Here is a 19,739-nt window from a genome sequence, read left to right as displayed (position 1 = left end):
CATTGTAGTATTGAAAACAGAGCAGCTGTGCCCCCTGGGGTCAAGGATGGGCATATCAGGGTGTGGTTGTCAGTTGATGTGTGTGATGGGTCTTTTTTCACTACTAGCCTGCCATTAACATTAGTTTCGGTTGATCTTATGCCAAGTGGTCAGGTGAGACAGATTTACACTTGGTATTAATGTCTCAATTAAGTCTCATGTGACTGTTTGTGATCTGATATCGAGGTGATGTCCATTATTTTGTGGCTACATTTGTCACGTAACACAGTGTGGCAATTCAGAAAAGAGAAAATCCACCCACCCACAAACACACACACACACACACATACAATTGTCCACAATCATATTCAAAGGCCCCGTAGCCTTAGTTTTGTTTTCAAAACGTATTTTAATCTATGGACATTTCTCGTTTCCGTCAATTAAAAAGGAAGTAAAACTTAAATAATTATAAATACAATTACAAAAACTAAATTACAGTAGTTTTAGGAACTGAATGTTCTTCAAGGATTCCACTCTTTTAAAGCATTAATTTACATGACCTTCCCAGTCATTGTGATTTATTTTTAAATTTGGCATAACGAGAAAAATGCTTGTTCATCACAACATGCTCGTGGGGTTTTAAGATTTAGTTAATTTGCATGACTTTTTATGTTTAAAAATCACATTTTTAAAATTAGCCTACCTCATTTATTCAGGATATATGAGAGAGAGATGCACGTCTGAAGTTGGTTGAGAGTTGGTCTCTGGTTGAGAACCACTAGTCTAGATATTTTCAGAACAGTTATTGTGAAAGTAAATAAAGATTATTTAGCTATAGGATCTTACTATTATTTTTCAAGTTAAAGATTTGATCGAGCAATTCATAGATTAATCTGCATTGTTCTCATATTAAATGAAAGTACTTTATTTTCTAGTGGAAAGATTTACATGCACATACTTTAATGTTCAGGTATAGAGATATTGCTGAATTTGTGTTACATCTTTGCTAACATGCTAGCCTGTGTTCCCTGGTAGAGTTGCCAACCGTTCCGTATAATACAGAATCTTCCCGTATTTAGGGCATCAAAGCAGCGTTCCTTATGAAAGCCATACGGAAAGCAGTTTGTCCCGTATTTAAGGCATATGCCGTATGACTATAAACTATAAAGTAACAAACTCTAAGTTGAGAATTTAGCATTCTTTTTGGACAAGTGTGTGATTTGTGAACATAGCCGATCGAGGAAGGCTTTAAGACGAAGCAGAATCCTCTGCGCGCTACAGGAGTTTTTTTTTTTAACATCTGCGTTTTGACTTCAGCAAATTTTTGACACATGCAAACAACGTGATTATTGCATGCGTGTGTGTGTCCCTTATTCTGTCCCTTATTTTACTAAAACCACGATTGTCCCTTATTTTCCTTTTCTGAAGTTGGCAACCCTATTCCCTGGTAAGCACAAAAGCACGGACATCCACTTGCAGAAAACAGCAGATATGAATATGAAAACGTTAAAAGGTGGAGAGTTGCTATGGACACCCTCTCCCAGCAGTGTATGTGTCGGGGATAATGCAGAGGATTATAGTATAACTAGCATGACATCAGCAGGGAAAAGAATGCTGGGTAAAAACTCACTTTCCAGACGTCTTTCTCCTCTCAGCACACAGGTTATCATAGCCCGCCATTACCTCCATGAGATGCAGGGTGTTACTTAAGTCTGTCTTCTATATGTGATGTGTTCACAGCCAATTGTAAATGAATCTTATGAGCTTGTTCTTTTTTTTAAATCAACAACCTAAAGTATAATGAGTGTAGTCCAACTCCCAAACACATCAGTTCTTTTAGTGAATCAAAACCATATCGATTTACCAGTTTGGTTCAATTTGCAATTGGATGAATATCATTACCATGTTCTTTTTAGTGAATCAAAACCACACAGCTGTGGTTCAGTTCTCAAGCAAATTAATATTGTGACCAGATTCTCTTTATTGAATCAAAACCATAAAGCTTTATCAGTGTAGTGCAATTCCCAAATGAATGAATCTTATCAGCCGATTCTTTTTAGTGAATCAGAACCATAAATGATCAACATTGTTGTCTGATTCCAAACAAATTAATCTTATGAGTCGGTTCTTTTTAGTGAATTAAAACTGAACAGCTTTAGCGTGGTTCAATTCTCAAACAAATTAATTTCATGACCAAATAATTTTTTAGTGAATTAAAACCATAAAGCATAACCAGTGCAATTCCCAACTGACTGATTCAGGCAGTTCTTTTAAGTGAATCAAAAATATACAGCATGACCATTTAAGTCTAATTAGCAAACATCTAAATGTACTGTTAAAATTTTCCCCCCAGAAGTACTAAAATTGTTAGTAGCTCCATTAAGATACCAAAATTGTACCTTTTTAAAAAAAAAAAAAAACAAACAAAAAAAAACATTATATTTTTGTTTCGTATATATTTGAGTGTCTGTATGGCATTGCTCGGCTTTGTAGTATTCACTACCCTCATGCTGCATGCTGATAGTTTAAGGGGAGTATATTAATCGTTCGTCTCTCTTCAAAGGATGCTTTTTGCATAAAAGATTTTATCAGAGTTGCTCTGAGGTCATGTTTTCTCCGTCAGCTTCGCTGCAGATTTCATCAGCTGATTAGTCTGAGTGGTGAAATCAAAGTGATTTTATATCTCCGTTGTTTGATTCGGCCCACAGATGCATCTCATCTGCGAGAATGTGTGGGTTTTTGTTTGTAGCATGTGTGACTGACTCATCGCGTCACTCTAAGTATCATTTTTGTGACTAGGGTGGTAATAGATGTCATATGCTTGACAAATGTATATCATGTACGTTTATTTTGTGATGGTTCAATTGAGTGTCAAGTTGATGCTAAAGCCATAATGTGGAGAAGCTTCATGTGTGGGTGGCGTGATGTGTTTTATTGTTTTATCTTTAGCTTCAGCTATACGTCTGTGGTAAATTTGACTTGAAAGCGATGGGTGTGTACAATATGTTTGATTTTTACTGAATGTACAGTAGGTCTGCACATTTAATTAAAACGGCTTGGTTCACAGTAAATGTCGCTCCATATCTGCTGCGAATTTAGGTTGCTTATAATGTGCATTTGGGAACACAACATACAGTACATCAACTATCTTGCTAAACTTGTAATGAGAACCACTTATGAACCATCTGCTGTCAACAAAAGAGAAATGTTGAAGAGTCCCTGCAGTTTTCCATCACAATAAAAGTCCAGTGCAGTGGTTTAATGTTTGAAAATGAAGAAAATAAGATGGCGTATGAGAAGAAATCTAATGCATATTAGAATTGTAATTTTACAGTTTTTAAATTATAAGTTATGTTGTTCTTCTCTTTTTCAGTCACAGGGCCTGCAATTGTGATTTATCATTACTTGGATGTTAGATGTTTTCTTTATTTTGATTCTCAATATGTGACCCTGGACCACAAAACCAGTCATTTGGACCAAGGATCAATTTTTCAAAATTGAGATTTATGCATCATCTGAAAGCTGAATAAATAAACTTTCCATTGATGTATGGTGTATTGTTAGGATTGGACAAAATTTGGCCGAGATACAACTATTTGGAATCTGCAGGTGCGAAAAAATCTAAATGTTGAGAAAATTGCCTTTAAAGTTGTCCAAAGTTTTGATATATTTACACTAGGAAATTTACAAAATATCTTCATGGAACATGATCTTTACTTAATATCCTAATGATTTTTGGCATAAGAGAAAAATCTATAATTTTGACCCATACAATGTATTTTTGGCTATTGCTACAAATATACCCCAGCGACTGTTTTGTGCTCCAGGGTCACATATGTGTTATTTTTTTGGACATTTTCTCCTTTCAAATGCGGATTGATATCTAATCAGCTAATATACTGGTTGATTTCTTTCCATGTGTGGCCCTGGTTTTGTTCATTTTGTGATGTAATGGTAGATTAAAAAAATGGGTACATCCCTATATACAGTCAAGGTTGGAACTGGTATTTAGTCCCACTTTTTTACTGGCAAAGATTTCTGCTTTATTTATCTGCGCCCTCACATCATGCAAGTGAGTTTAGTTCAACATGTTTGGACAGCAAACGTTGTTATGGTTTAACACAAACTATTTCTTGAGCATCAGTAGTGCATCTGTCATTTGTGGCACACTATGTAATGTATTTGTCTTTCTTCCTGTAATGCCTCAATACACAGATCAGCATTAAAACGCATGGCGTCTCCAAGACGGGACACAGTTGTGCAGCGGCTGGAGACAGATGGCTGCATGCTGCAGCGTTTGATGCGCGGGCTGTCTGGACCCCTGCAGGGCAGCCCCGTCTCTGGGGACACGCAGGCCCGTCTCAGCCTGGTGCCTGTCGCTTGTCTCCATCTGCACACAGGTATAATGAGCACGTATATCCACAGGGGCACATGCATTTAGATGTAGCAGTGCCGTGCCGATTGGTAGCAACATACATGTAAAACCAGAACAATCACAAATTGGGAAGATGGGCAACAGCAGATTGTAATTCTAGAAGCAGCAGCAGCCTGTGTATGGATTGGATGCATGAAAAAGAGAGAGAAGGATCTAAATCTTCATGTTGATCTGATGGATGTGTAGATAAATGGTAATGGAAATGAGAGTGCCGTGACTTTGCAGACGCAATGCAAAATGGCCATCACTCTTCCTCCGACAGCTCAGCCTTGACCCATCCCTACTGAGATGTGCACAGGTGAACACGCAAGGGTTGTGCTTCATGGAGAGGTTACAGATTGTGTGTGCGTGCATAACTATCATTGGTGCAGGTGTCTTAAAATGCATCTTCTGTGTTTATTTGAAGTCATGCTCTGTCATACTATCAATAAATCCTGCTGTTGGCGGCTCAGGGGTCATTAGTGATGGACTTCTGATTTAACAGATAGTCTAGAGCTGCTCTGAACACTAGTGAGCTGCCTTGCTGTCTGCTGTCTGCTGCCTACATAAGTAGCTACCTTCTGAAGCATCTTAACTAAAGTTGGACCTCAGAAGCAGCTATGGTCTTGTTCAGACAAACAGACTTTTTTTTTTTTTTTGTAGTTTTAAATGGAAAAGGCACATGAAATCTGATCCAAGCTGATTTAAGTTCCAATTGCAAATGATTTGAAAACTGATTAACAACAGATTTTTATTAATGCATCTCAGTCTGAATGAATGGATCTGGCTTCATGCGATTTATTTATTTATTTTTTTTAATCAATTTTGTGCAATGAGAACAAAAACATTGCATGCATTATGCCACTATTTCCCTTGTTTACACTGATTAATGTGATCGGGATACTGCCATCTTGATGAGAAACACAATCAGTTGTGAAACATTCATCATAAGTTCACGCATGGTGATCCTTTGCAAACTTGTGCTGTTAATAACAAACAATGTGGGCCTGCTAGCAAAAAAAAGTGACTGTGGTCTGAACAGAAAATGTCTGATATGGCCACATAATACTAGGATTTTAAAAAGTCTATATTGCAGAAAATAGTGACTTGGAATGGTCTACGCCAGCTCCCCCAACGCTGCATATTTTACATGCTACCCCATTTCAGGTCTCGGAGTCTCTGCTAATGAGCTGGTGACCTGAATCAGATGTGTTTGATTATGGAGACATGCGGTTTTGGGGGCTCCAGGAACATGGTTGATAACCGCTGGTTGACACAGACAGTAAAGCAGACATGTATCAGAGACTGGATTGGATTGAATTGAATAGATTGTTGTTAGAATGTTGCTAAGATAATTATATGGTACACTCAGGAAAAAAAAAAAAAAAAGCTGTCAGTGGGGAGGTACCACTTCAAAAGGTACTAATACATACCATTTGGGTGCTAATATGTACACTTAAGGTACTAATATGCACCCTTTAGGGGTAAATTAGGTACAAAAGGATACCTTTTGAAAAGGTACTGCCCCACTGACAGCTTTTGTACCATATTTTTTCCTGAGAGTGTACACTTAAAGGGACAGTTCACTCAAAAATTAACATTCGGTCATCATTTACTCTCATTTTGTTCCAAACATGACTTTATTTCTTCTGCATAACACAAAAGAAGATATGTTGAAGAACAGTGGTAACCGAACAACATTGGTGCCCAATCCACTAATACATTTCTCAGAATATCTTCCTTTGTGTTTCACAGAATATAGCAAGTCGTACAGATTTGAAATTATGTGAGGGTGACTAAATGATGGTAAGTTACATTTTTGGATGAACTAAAATACATTCCACACACAAATATTGGTAAAACAGTCTTTTAATTAGACTGAACTAGACACATAGATTTTGTCTATCTCAGAAGGTCTTCCCTTTTTTTGTGCCAGGAGGGAGATGTATGTCATTCCTGATGAATGACCACGGTGAAAGGGAGACATAACCAAAATATAGCTATAAATCGCTGTAACGCACTCCTCTCTGGAGCGAGACACACTTTTGGAGCCTCTGAGTGACTGCTTGATGAATTCATGCGAATGGAGGTTATCCCACTCTCAGTGTCAATTTATAAAATATTGTGTTTGAGTTAGTGAAGCGAGTGTTGCTTTTGTTGAAAAACACGGTGCACGTCTCATCACTGATGTCAGGGTGTCAGATCCTGGCCTGATGTGTTTAGCTTCCCAACCACTGCTTTATAACTACTGAAGAGAAGCATTTTCTTAGCCTTCGTGCTCCGCTATAGCCATAACTCTACCCCGACCAAGGTTTCTTTCTCAGTAGGGAAGGTCAGATACTTCACAGTGGTATAGCCTGCATCCGACTGGCACACATTTATACAGAACTGGAGAGTCGGAGTGAGTCTGTTGTGGCTATTGATTAGTTGGACTGATTTAAGGGAGGTGCTGACGTGGCCAGATGGAGTGCTTCTAGTTACTTTCACTACTGGAAAGAGTTTTCTTCTGTGCGCCTCACAGCCGAGAGAGACTGAGAAAGAATCGCAAAGAAATGGGATAATTGGATGTTGAGGAACAAAGATGGAAAAAGGAATGAAGACTGAAGAATGGAAGGAAATTCAGATATTATGACAGGAGAGAGAAGAATGAGGTAGATGCACAGTGAAAGGGTGATGGTGTCCAAGATAGACTTCCTGCAATTTTATCTTGCAATTTCAGGTTGATGAGCCCATAAAGAATAATGAACTCATAAACGTTTCACAAAAGTCAATGTGACTATTATATCTAGCGATGCACCTATGTTAAAAAAAATCTGGCTTATTTATTTGCTTATTCAAGAATTATTTTCATGTTTGGGCCAGTGTTAAAATTCTACATTATTTTGTACAAATAAATAAAAAAATAGAACACTTAAAACTAAAATGAGCCATTTTAAAATGCTACAAGTGAATTAAAGGGGTCATATGACGTTGCTAAAAAGAACATTATTTTGTGTATTTGGTGTAATGCAATGTTTTTATGCTGTTTAAGGTTCAAAAGACATTATTTTCCACATACTGTACATTATTGTTGCTCCTCTATGCCCCACCTTTCTGAAACACGCCGATTTTTACAAAGCTGATCGTTCTGAGAAGAGAGGCGTGCTCTGATTGGCCAGCTATCCAGTGCGTTGTGATTGGTTGAATACCTCAAGCGTGAGACGGAAATGTTACGCCCCTTACCGTATTGTGATGCTGTGTCCCGGCGCGACGACGACACAAAAACAATAAAACCCATTATAAACGAGGCATTTGCTGATTCCAGTGGGGACATAATTACTGATTATAATGACTTTTCTGTCTTTTTACGCGTCACGTTGCATCGTGGCACGGTAAACATTACCATGTCTGCATTTGTGATCGGAGAAACGACAAACAACAAGCACTACTCTACACAGCTCAAAACTCGAGTTTGAATCATCGGTGGCAAATTCTTTAAATAAGAAAACATACTTACAGGCTGTGAGTCAGAAGCGCCAGACTGTCCTTGCAAAGTTGGAATTGCCCCACTTTATAAAAACAGTCTTTGAGCAGCTGGCAGCTACTCTCCCAGGTTCAGGAAACAGTCCTCCGTAAAATGCGCTGCACACACTCTAATATTTGGGTTGAACTGTTCTGGAACAGTGTTGTAAACACAACTTAACCACTGATTTCTAGTTGTGTCCTCTTTTGGAAGCCCAAACAAAGTAGTTTCGCTTTCACAATGAAACACAGCGTCTCCAGGACATGGCGCCAGCAGCAACAATACTACAGCGAGAATAAAACTCCCGCCCTCTTTCTCTGCATAAACATCTGGGTGGTGTTTTGCAAATCTCCCCACCATGACGTAGACATGTGGGGGTGTGTTTGAATGAGCCGTTTTAGGGGGGCATAGACGAGTCTTAACTTTTATAAAGAATATCTCTTTGGTTTTGAGACTTTAGTCTTAGATCTTATCTATGCACAATCAACTTGTAACACTCCAAAGAGAAAGGAAAACTTGAAATCGCATCATATGACCCCTTTAATTAAGGCATGCATCATAGAATTATAATATATATAGTATAAAAAAATATACTTTTTAAGATTATCTTAACATAACACTGCTTTTAAATTATTAGTGTTTTTAAGATTAGCTTTAAGTGAGTGTTAGATGACGGCAAAGGTCATTTAAATGTAAAAATAGGGGAAATGAGCATGAAATATTACAAATTGTGTAGCTCTACAAACAAGCACAGTAAAAAAAAACATCCTCTGGCCTGATACTGAGATGTGGCCCATTGTGCCGAGTGAGTTCCCAGGTGTTCCTCGTCCTGATTGTGAACTTCAGGGAATAGACAGCTGAGTCGCAGGCAGAGGGCCGATTACTCTCTGATGGGGGTTACAGGTGGAGGCTTGAAGGACCGTCTCCACGTCTCGGCCCCACTCTAAGTGTCTCACAATTGGGCCTTCTGCCGACAGCAGGGCAGTCTTGTCGCGCTCTCTGTCATTATGAGTCTCTTGGCGGTGGAAAGCCTTTTAACCTGTGTCATGTCTCTGTTTGTCAGGTTGAAGTTATATGACAAACGTCTTTTTTTTTTTTCTTTTTCCCAGATGAGACTCTACATGTTTGCCGCACAGGCTGAAAGAATATAGTCAGTATGTGTTTATATAGTGTGTTATAGTCTGTTATTATTTTTAACTCTTTTTAACGATTAGAACAAATCCTTAACCACAATGGCTTCCGTGATTTATTTTGTTGTTTTTTTTCCAATATATGTTTCATGTTGGATAGTAAGGGAATACTACAGATTTCTAATTGCTGTTATTTAATTGTGTATTCTTATCTCTGTCTGTTTTTTTCATTTAGATTACCTTTGCCACCATCTAACACTTATCTTTAAAAACGGATTACTTTATTAACACTGTTCAATGTAGTCTTTAGCAGATCTTAATGCATTCCTTAATTGAGATCTGTTTTTATATTGCACATTAATGTTGCATTAATGTTGCAAGTGTTTTTAATTTGATGTATTATTTATTTGCATTGTAAATAAATTATACATTTAGTTCATTTTGTTTTATTTATTAATTTATTTATTTATACAAGGTGGTATAGAACTATTATTAGACAAACCAAGTTATAAACCAAATTAATTGTGACCTTATCGGTGTCGGCTAGAATTTTAATATAGATATATTCTGTTCCCTAGATACCTGGATTAAAAGTCATGGTAGTGGCTTTAATTGAACCACTGATAGCACCCTAGCAACCACCTAAAAAAAACCCTAGCAACATAATAGCATTACACTGAAAACCACTCAAAACACTGTACAATCATGGTGGCGACTGTTGCTCAGGCAAACATCAGTTTTTTTTCTTCTTCAAAACATAAATATGCTACGTCTCGAGCAGAGCTTTACGAGTCTGTGTGGGCTAACAGGCTGTTTTTGTCCACAGTAGGTCTCAGATATTCACAACTTCCTCTGTCACAAAGTGGTATTAGCAAAGATGTTTCTGCTATCTCTTTCTCTCCCTCAGAAAGCCAGGCGGACCCCATGCTGTTGAGATTAGTGACGATTGGACACGGTGTAATTTTAGAGAGAGTGTTTCTGGGTCTTTGCATGTAGATGTACGTGTGCGAGAGAGAATTTGCTACGGTGTGAGCGGCGCAGATGCTACAGAACCACAGTGACCTTTTTACAGGACTGGATCTAATGAAGTGTGAACGGCAAAGTGAGATTTAAGGAGCTGTTGGTTTTCACTGTGGAGATGCTCATGCACACCCACACACACATTGTGAAGATGCTGCAGCGTTGCTTCTTACACTCTAGATTTAATTTTGCTTTCTGAAGACTGCATGCATTGTTTAAGAGTGCTCCTTGTAGTAGTTCATGTTTAAAGGGAAATATTAAAGTAGAGGGGCCAATAGGCCTGTAGATGTGAATGAGGATTGACAGCAGCTCTGACAGCACTGGGGATGCTCTCTTTAGAGGGATGGCTAATAGTCTCTCATTATAAAGGCTGATATGAATTATAGATGGAGCCGGAGAAGTCTGCCTGCCCTTAACTACACGACTATCGATCCCCACTGCAGCGTCAAGTGCCAGTACAATTAAGACCTCGCCAAATTGATGTGCTATGGAACCTGTTTCAAATTTTCCATTTTCAATCTAGATATGCTTTATCTGATGGAGGGAATTACCTCAGGGCTCTTTAAAACTGTGACTGATTCGTTCAGAAACTGGTCCAGTCTGATTAGCGAAGCCCACTAGAACTATGCACAAAAGATATACAGATAAAAAGTGCACTCAGACACAGAAGTATCCTCGTGTACAGTATATGGTAAATGTGTATATTTACAGCATGTTCATAGTTACAAGAACTATTTCTGTTTATTTTTTCCTTTGTGGTAGACATTTAGGCTGGCATTACTGTGGCTATAATACTTAGCTAGAAGTACACAAACATAAATGTTTGGCATAAAAATGTTGTCATGTTTTTGCATGTGATCTGTTTAGACCAATGTGAATGATTCAGAATGATGCAAATGCTTAAAAAAAAAAGCAGACATGCACCAGTTATACAGTATAGTAGGGAATTATCTGTCGATTTGCAAACTTCTGTGTTTGTGAGCGCCTCCAAATCATAGGTTTATGTAACTGCAGCATGTCTGGGCATGTGATTGCAAGTGTTAATCTTATTGGCGAGCTACTTTTCTTTGCAGTGCGATATAAAATAGATTAGAACACCTCTCTGTAAAAGTATTTGCATTGATGGTGTGCAACTGTTCAAAACGGATGCATTAACTATGGTGGCCCAGAAGTGCACTACGAAATCTTCACAACACAACGAAATAGCACAACGCATAGGTCTAATTTCCCTGTGTTGTGCTAATTTTGTTGTGTTGTGCTCTACTGGGCCACTGTAATTAACAGCCGTTCAAATTAAAATGTTTATCACACCGAATTTTCAAACATTCATCTTGGTTTGAATAGGCCTTCAGTCACTGCTTTTCAAAACCGTGCTGTGTTTGTTTGAACTATCCAACATGGCAATTAGCACAGTCAGCGCTGCAGGTTTGGGACGGGGGTATGTTAGGTGCTACTATGGAAGACTGGGGAATTGTTTGGTAGACCTATGCAGTAACCACCTTAATTTGCAACAGGGAAGTAAGCTAATTTCTGTAAATGTGTGAGACGTCTGTTCAGTGTTAGGGGTAACGCATTACAAGTAATGCAAGTTACGTAATCGGTTACTTTTTTTCAAGTAACTAGTAAAGTAATGCATTACTTTTTAATTCAGAAAATATTGGATTTACTTTTTCAAATTTGTAACGCCAGTTACTTTGTTTCCCTGACAGCTCTCCTGTCTTCATGTTGAGAGAAATCTGAGCGTTGTGTGTGAACATGATGTTACTGTAGTTCTAGACTAAATGTAAACATGCATTAATTCATCTTACTCACAAAAAAAAAAAAAAAATTTAGTATTCATCAAAATTAATTAAAACAGTGAAATCCAAACTCAGAATATGACGCAAACCTGCAATAATTAAATATGTTAAATAACACAAATGTGTCCCTGGTGCCAAAAATCATTAGGATATTAAGTAAAGATCATGTTCCATGAAGATATTTTGTAAATTTCCTACTGTAAATATATCAAAACTTAATTTTTGATTAGTAATATGCATTGCTAAGAACTTCATTTGGACAACTTTAAAGGTGATTTTCTCAATATTCAGATTTTTTTACACCCTCAGATTCCAGATTTTCAAATAGTTGTATCTCAGCCAAATATTGTCAGATCCTAACAAACCATACATAAATGGAAAGCTTATTTATTCAGCCTTTATATGACGTATAAATCTCAATTTCGAAAAATTGACCCTTATGACTGGTTTTGTGGTCCAGGGTCACAAATAACCTTTATGTATTTAATCCCATTTTATTAATCAGTGTCTTTGCTGCTGACCTTTGATGATCAAGTTTAACCATACTAATAAGCAAAAATGACTTTAGATAAACTAACATTTATTACGTCATTACTTCATTGTTTTTTGTTTTTTGAAGAGTGTTGAACCTTCTTCTCCTGCGTTCTACTGTACGGACGTGAATTTACTTTTCCTTCAGCCTGAAGCTTATTCCTTTCACTTTTTGGTGTGAAAGGGTTTTTAAATTTGCTAAAAATATTACTACTTTTTTTTTTTTTTTACAAACAAGCAACCCCTGCCCAAATTTAAAAAAATAACGCAAAAGTAACAATGCATTACTTTCCATAAAAAGTAACTAAGTAACGTAATTAGTAACTTCTTTTCGTTGCTATATGTAAATAACTAGAATAATAGCAAAGCGCAGTAAATGGTGAAAGTATTTGTGCTACAAACTTGCATGTGTATGATTAGGAAAATACATTAAAAATGAGGTGGATTTTATGTAGGCTGAGATGTAATAGTTTTGTTTGGTGCTAGTTTTGCATAAATTGCCTTTTTGAATTTACATGCAAGGGACAAGAACTGTGTAGAACTTGATGACAGGCGTTCAGAATGTGCTGTAATCTGCAAGTTTCTGCACGGTTCTGTCAGTGCAGATTGTGTGCAAGCCCGGCCTACTCATATGTCCAGCTGCGGAGTGTTATATTATGGATGGATCCCCCGCTGTGCCGACTGCTCTCATACCAACTCTGTGGGCTAAAAGCCGAGCCAACTCACCACTCCAAACAACATGAGAGCATTCTGTCTCTCTCCTTTCACTTCGACACTCATTTGTTCATTATCTAGCTCCTTTTGTCATCTTTTCTTTATGTAACGCTCTATTTTGTAGCTTTCTGTGCATTTTCTGTGCATCTCAGATTATGTCACAATTGAAACTTGACATCACAGCATGATGAATTGACGCAAACGAACATCACAGTAACATTTTTGGATCTGTTCTCACTTATGCCGCGAGGGATGGTTAAAAATACATTTCTTTAGATATCCTATGGAAAACCGACAGCACAGAACTCAACAGAAAAAAAAACTGTGACTCAGAAAGGAAGTTAAAAACATCTGGTATCTGTCCACCGAAAGACACTTCCTGCTTATCTATCACTTTTGATAAACCCCTGACTAAAGGTGCAGAAATCTGGAACTTCTCAAGAGTTTTTACCTGCTTGTGAAAGTATTCCCACAGTCCCTCCAGTAGAAAACGGATTAAATGCGGCAACAAGTTCTTCAGAAACTTTTACACAAACGCTCGCACTCAGGCACAGCTCTCGGCGAGTCATTGAGTGACATGATAAAAGCGATGGTTTCCCTATTTGCGCTTTATTCTGCATACTCTTGAGAGATTAACTGAGATTGCTACTGTGAGTTTGCCAAGGCTGGGTGGAGTCCTGAAAGAAGACATGAATCAGTATGGACATGCAAAAGAAAGTTCAGTGTTTGCTTTGTGACTGAATCAGCTTTCAGTTTGCCTATGAAAAGCTGTGTGAACTTTTACAATTGAGTAAACAGCGGTGCCCTATTGAGCAGTAGTTTGACCTGAACTCCAGCTGTTGGGTAGTCGATAGTCTTGGATAGCCAGCTGGCAAAGGTCTGGTCCACACTGCCGCTTATTCTGATCAACAACTGTCCATTTAGACAGAGGGTCACCAAATATACCTGAAATGAGAAGCAACCAATCACAGCTCGTTTTGTTTGAAAATTGTGTAAGCTGTTTTTAGTGGCTGTTGTATCTGGTAAAAGGCATCCTTGTTTCCAGGTGAAAAAAATAAAAAGCATGTGCAGCAAGATTCATTTTTAATGAGCTGAAAAGAATGCACGTCACACCTCTGTTTATCAATGTGCACTGGCTACCAATAGCTGCTCGCATAAAACTCAAGGCATTAATATTTGCCTACAAAACCAACGCTGGCTCTGCGCCCCTTTACCTAAATTCATTACTTCAGACTTATCTGCCTCTAGACGCTTGCGTGCTGCAAGTGAACGTGGCTTTATTGTATCATCCCAAAGATGAAAAATCACTTTCACAGACTTTTACATTAACTGTTCCCTCCTGGTGGAACGACCTGCCCGACTCAATCCCAGCAGCTGAGTCCTTAACCATCTTCAAGAAACGGCTAAAAACACATCTCTTCCATCTTTATTTGACCCTCTAACTCTAGCACTCTCTATTCTAATTCTATTCTTTAAAACTTGTCCCTTTTACAAGTTTGCACTCTCTTCATTTACTGCTTGTTTTTCTTTTCTAATCTTTTTGTGTTCTATCTGTTTTCTTTTTATTTATTATACAATTAACAAAAGCAAAAAAGGCCTCTAACACTAGCTTGCTCTATTCTTTTTCTATTCTATCTGTTTTCTTTTTATTTATTATATAATAAAAAATAAAAAAAACCTTGCTATGTGTTCTGCGTTAAGCTAACTGAGACTTGTTATAGCACTTGCGTATCATTGCTCTTTTGTTGATTTTGATTGCTTCCGTTGTCCTCATTTGTAAGTTGCTTTGGATAAAAGTGCTAAATGACTAAATGTATGTATGTGTGCCTTAACTCCTGGAAATTATGGAATGCCAGCCAATCAGATGAGGAAACAGTACATTTTTGTGTGCCGTATGCATCAGACGGTCATTGAGCGGACTGTGGGTGTGCCGCGGTAGTCAGTCTGTTGTCAGGTTGTTTTTAGGCCTCTTGATCACTTTCAGAGCTGCTGGATTCGCCTGCTGCAACATAGTGCTGGCGCTTATGTGTGGAACAGGTTTTATTTTAGTTTGCAAGTATATTCACATTTTTCTTCCCGTAAAAATGGACAAGGCCATTTGTAAATTCTATGGGTTTAGCTTCCAGTCTCATCCACATCCAGCTATTTTTATTTTTATATCAAGCAGCGAAACGAAAATGGATGAGTCTTACCATATTATTTTAATGTATTATCTTAATTATGAACACACTGGTTTGTAGTGCAAACAGTTTTACCGTTTACTGCATGTGTTAGGCTATTATTCTCGTTATTTCCCTATACACTCTTAAAAATAAAGGTGCTTAAAAGGTTCTTCACAGCGATGCCATAGAAGAACCATTTTTGGTTCCACAAAGAACCATTCAGTTAAACGGTCTTTAAAGAACCATCTCTTTCTTACCTTTTTATAATCTGAAGAACCTTCTTTCGCCACAAAGAACCTTTTGTGAAACAGAAAGGTTCTTCACATGTTAAAGGTTCTTTATGGAACCATTTAGACAAAAAGGTTCTTCTGTGGCATCGTGAAGCTCCTTTATTTTTAAGAGTGTAGCGGTGAATGAACTGGAAGTCTTACTTCCGCGTTGAAGAACAAGTCGGATATATACTGTTCAAAAGGAGGTGTTTTTTGATCTTACACTCTCAAGGCTGCATTTATTTGATCAAAAATATAGTAAAACTAACTTTCTCTCTTTTTAACTTTCTCTTTTTTAAAATGCAATTGATTCCATTACTCCAGTCTTCAGTGTCACATGATCCTTCAGAAAATCTTTTTATATGCTTATTTGCTCCTCAAGAAACATGTCAGCGTAATAACATATTATCAGCGTTGAAAACAGTTGTGTAACATTTTTGTTCAGGAATCTTTAATGAGAAGAATTTCAAAAGAACAGTATTTATTTGAAATATGATTATTTGTAAAATTCTAAATGTCTTTATTATCACTTTTGATCAATTAAATGTGTCCTCGCTTGAGTTATCTTACTGACCCCAAACTTTTGAACGGTAGTGTATATGTTTCATTTGGTCTAAAGTGATTTATACATTGTTATGACACTTTAGACCAATTGGAATTGCGTGCATGCATTTTAAATGAATGCATGCTGGTATATTTACGTGCATTATGTATTTGTTTATTTTCAATTTATTCTAATCAGTTCAGTTTTGGGGTTTGAAAAGTTTGCGGTGAAGGGAGAAATGTCTTTGTTTTTCGTGTGTTATTTTTAAATTCCGTAAAAAACACTGTTTGAGATGCAGATTTTAGCAGAACACAACTGAACAGCTCATGACTGTAACGCTGTATGCTGAAGCATTTCCTTTATGATTTGCACTTCCTCTTCCATGCCTCCCATGACCTCCACCCCTTCCACACACATGCTAAACACCATGCATCATCTATTCTTTCCCTTCTCCGCCTCCATCGCTCTTCTCTCTTCGGCCTTTCTCTTTCCTCCCATATCCACCCGCCATCTCTGATTCACTATCCTTTCAATGTCTATAGCCTTTCTATTCCTGTCATTTGAGATTGTGTGTGCAGAAGCATTAGTGTGGATGTGTGTGAGGGCAGTGGTTTGTGCGTGTTCCTTCCTTTGGCCGTGTTTGGCGATTTCATCATAATGCTTCATGGTGATTAGAAAGGGCCAGATAACAGTAATTACCACATTTTGACTTATTCTAGGCAAGAAATTGGCCTCATCGAGATGCTAGAGTGTTGTGAGTTATTGCTATGTAACAGGTTGCTAGGTTGTTCTGAGTGGTTGCTAGGGCATTTCTAAGCTTATTAGCTCCAAAAAACACATAAGAATACCAGAGGCAAAAACATATTTGATGATAATGTTAGATTAAGGCCATAAGGTGTTGGGAAAGTTGATGTAATATTTAATTATTGCTCATGGCATGTATTTTTGAACAGTTTTGGTGGAAGTGAGATGAGCAATAATTACTGAAATATGCTGTAGCACTTTAATATATCGACCAATTCTCCCTATTAACTAGTTGCTTATTAGCATGCCTATTATTAACATATTGACTGTTTATACTTATAAAGCACATATTCTGCATGAGCATATTCTACATCCCTAATCCTACCCAATAACTACAACTACCGTACTAACTATTAATAAGCCGCAAATTATGAGTTTATTGAGGCAAAAGTCGTAGTTAATGGTTTGTTAGTAGCAAGAATTGGATGTTAAAGTGTGACCAAATATTGTCCTGCTTAATATTTTTGTCAAAACTGTGATTTGCATTTGTATTAAATATTTATTTTTTGTTGTCTTTACTGTCACATTTTTGTCAATTTCATTGGGGGGAAAACATACAGACCACAAACAGCAATGTACTGTATATTTTATAGATTTAATTCAGGCAAACATTGCACATTTTTAAAAAATGTTAATTACAAAAAAATAAAAAAAAATAAGTATAATTAAATAAAAAAAAAGTATGATTAAATAGCAGCTTGTATAATAATTGAACTTGTGTGCCCTTCTTACCATGTGAACACAAATCTGCCGATGCACAGGTATTACATTTAGTCCGGTGTTTGTGTACCAGGCACTTGCTGCTAAGCATTTGTCACACTAAGCGAATATGTTAATGTTAGATTCCTTTTCACTATTTTAATTTTCATGCACATTGCAATCTGAGAATTCACTCCGGCAGCGGTAATAACACATTTCAATTAACCTCAGTAATATTTACCTAGAATGGCCCTCGATCCATGTCTACCAGCCATCAAACATATTACTTTTCTTCTTGCATCAGTTGTGTGTGTGCGTGTGTGTGTGTGTGTGTGTGTGTGTGTGTGTGTGTGTGTGTGTGTGTGTGTGTTATGATTGCCTTTTTCGCGTGTCTTGTATACATGTGTACTTGCTTCGCCCCAACACACATTTATGAAAAAGCTGTTTTGTTTCTTGGGGGCAGGTACAAAAAAGATCCAGTTACTGAGGTGCTTTAGCCTTATTTACTCTGTGTTTCCACTCACCAAACCAATTACTGCACTCTCATCGAGTTCATATTGTTTGACCTTTATCAGAGAGAGAAAATGAGAGCGAATCAGAGACGGGGAGAGACACTGTGTGTTCCTGGAGGAGAAACATGCAGCATTCATTCTCATATCCTATATTCAATATTTCAGAATGCAATTAGAGGAGCTAATTATCTTAGCAGCCTTTACTATGGCTGCGGCTCTGATGGTCTCTAATTAGATTTGGAGTGGAGAGAAAGCCCCATAGAGTTCCCACATATACTCCAAAACAGCAGAGAAAGTCTTAATTCTTCTGTTTCAGACATGGGTGAAATATGGTCGTAACATTGTTCGTTCTTTGGTGTTTGTTCTTTTCATGTCAGTCCCCTATTGTTGTGTCGGTCCACGTGTCGCTTGCTCTCTCGTCCTCATCAGCAGTATACACAAGCGCGGTGTGCTGGTGGTTACTGTTATCATCTCTGAGTGCAAGGATCAAAGACACCACAAACACAAACCTAACATAAAAGCCCTGCCCATGCAAACAGCGAGCTCGTATTTTGACTCTTCTTTTGTGTTGTCTCCATCCATCTGTTTCCCTTCTGTTTGGCGCTTTAGGCCTTTTGATGCTTCGTTCTCCCCATCTTTCGTCATCTTAAGTCACTTTTTTCCACTTTCGTTTTGTCCCTGATCGTCTGTCTAATATAAACACAAAATAAAGTAAGCAAATAAGTAAATAAATAATAAAACTTCACAAAAAAGGAAATGTTTAATTGTTATTATTATGTAAAATAAGTATGCATGCAATTGAGAAATGTATTTATTTGAGAAATAATAATAATAATAATAATAATAATAATTCAAAAGAAAGAAAATGTCTATATAATAGTAATATAATAGTAATTATTATTATTATGTTTTTGTCTAATATTATTCATTCCACTTCAGCAAATTATTATTATTATTATTATTATTAATAATAATAATACCCTCACAAATAAGTATTCAGTTTGTGTCTGATGATAATTGATGAACATTTTATTTATTGTAAAATAATAATAATAATAATAATAATTAAATTAGAATTTACAAAAAAATTTGTCTTATTATTATTATTATTATTATTAATTATGTTTTTGTCTAATATTATTCCAATTCTGCAGATTTGGGTCTCCTCTTATTAAGTGATAAACATTTTATATTTGTGTAAAATAATAATAATAATAATAGTAATAATAATGATGCTATTTATTTTACTTCAGCAATTGTGTGTCTCCTCCGCTTTTATAAAGTTTTTATTATTTATACATCAGCCTTATTTTGGCCGTCTGCCAGCCTCTCTAGATCTGCTTATGAATCAATAAATACCCCTTTTAGTTGACTATACTAACACAAACCAGCTCCCACATATACCTCTTCTTGCTGAACTTCCGCAGGTGGAATATTGTTCTTGTGTGCGCATTGATAATTCATCTTTGGAGACGGTGGGATTAATGTAGGCAGTGCAAACAGTAAGACTGAAGAGGGCAACTCACCCTGCAGTCGCTCGCACTCAACCTCAAGCTTTATTTCTTTAGCAAGCCAATGGAAATGACATTTACCTCTTTACTGTCTAAACAGAGTGAAGCATATTTATATCTCCGGGAGAGAGACAGCGATTCGAGCTTGA

The 19,739-nt window shown here is 37.1% G+C and overlaps 1 protein-coding gene across 3 annotated transcripts in view; it reads left to right on the top strand.

Annotated features, from left to right (window-relative positions):
• Nucleotides 1-19,739, top strand: part of igsf3 (immunoglobulin superfamily, member 3) — a 171,090-nt gene that overhangs the window by 64,649 nt on the left and 86,702 nt on the right. The window contains exon 2 of one of the 3 annotated variants that reach the window (XM_058786544.1): nucleotides 4,195-4,379. The exons of the other annotated variants lie outside the window; for them this stretch is intronic. Within the exon in view, the coding sequence (XP_058642527.1) occupies nucleotides 4,211-4,379 (169 nt within the window). The 5' untranslated portion in view covers nucleotides 4,195-4,210. The remainder of the gene's footprint in view (nucleotides 1-4,194; nucleotides 4,380-19,739) is intronic. 3 annotated transcript variants of the gene reach the window in all.

This window comes from Onychostoma macrolepis, chromosome 09, assembly GCF_012432095.1.
Source record: "Onychostoma macrolepis isolate SWU-2019 chromosome 09, ASM1243209v1, whole genome shotgun sequence".
NCBI classification, from domain to species: domain Eukaryota; kingdom Metazoa; phylum Chordata; class Actinopteri; order Cypriniformes; family Cyprinidae; genus Onychostoma; species Onychostoma macrolepis.
This window is presented reverse-complemented; position numbering and strand designations above follow the sequence as displayed.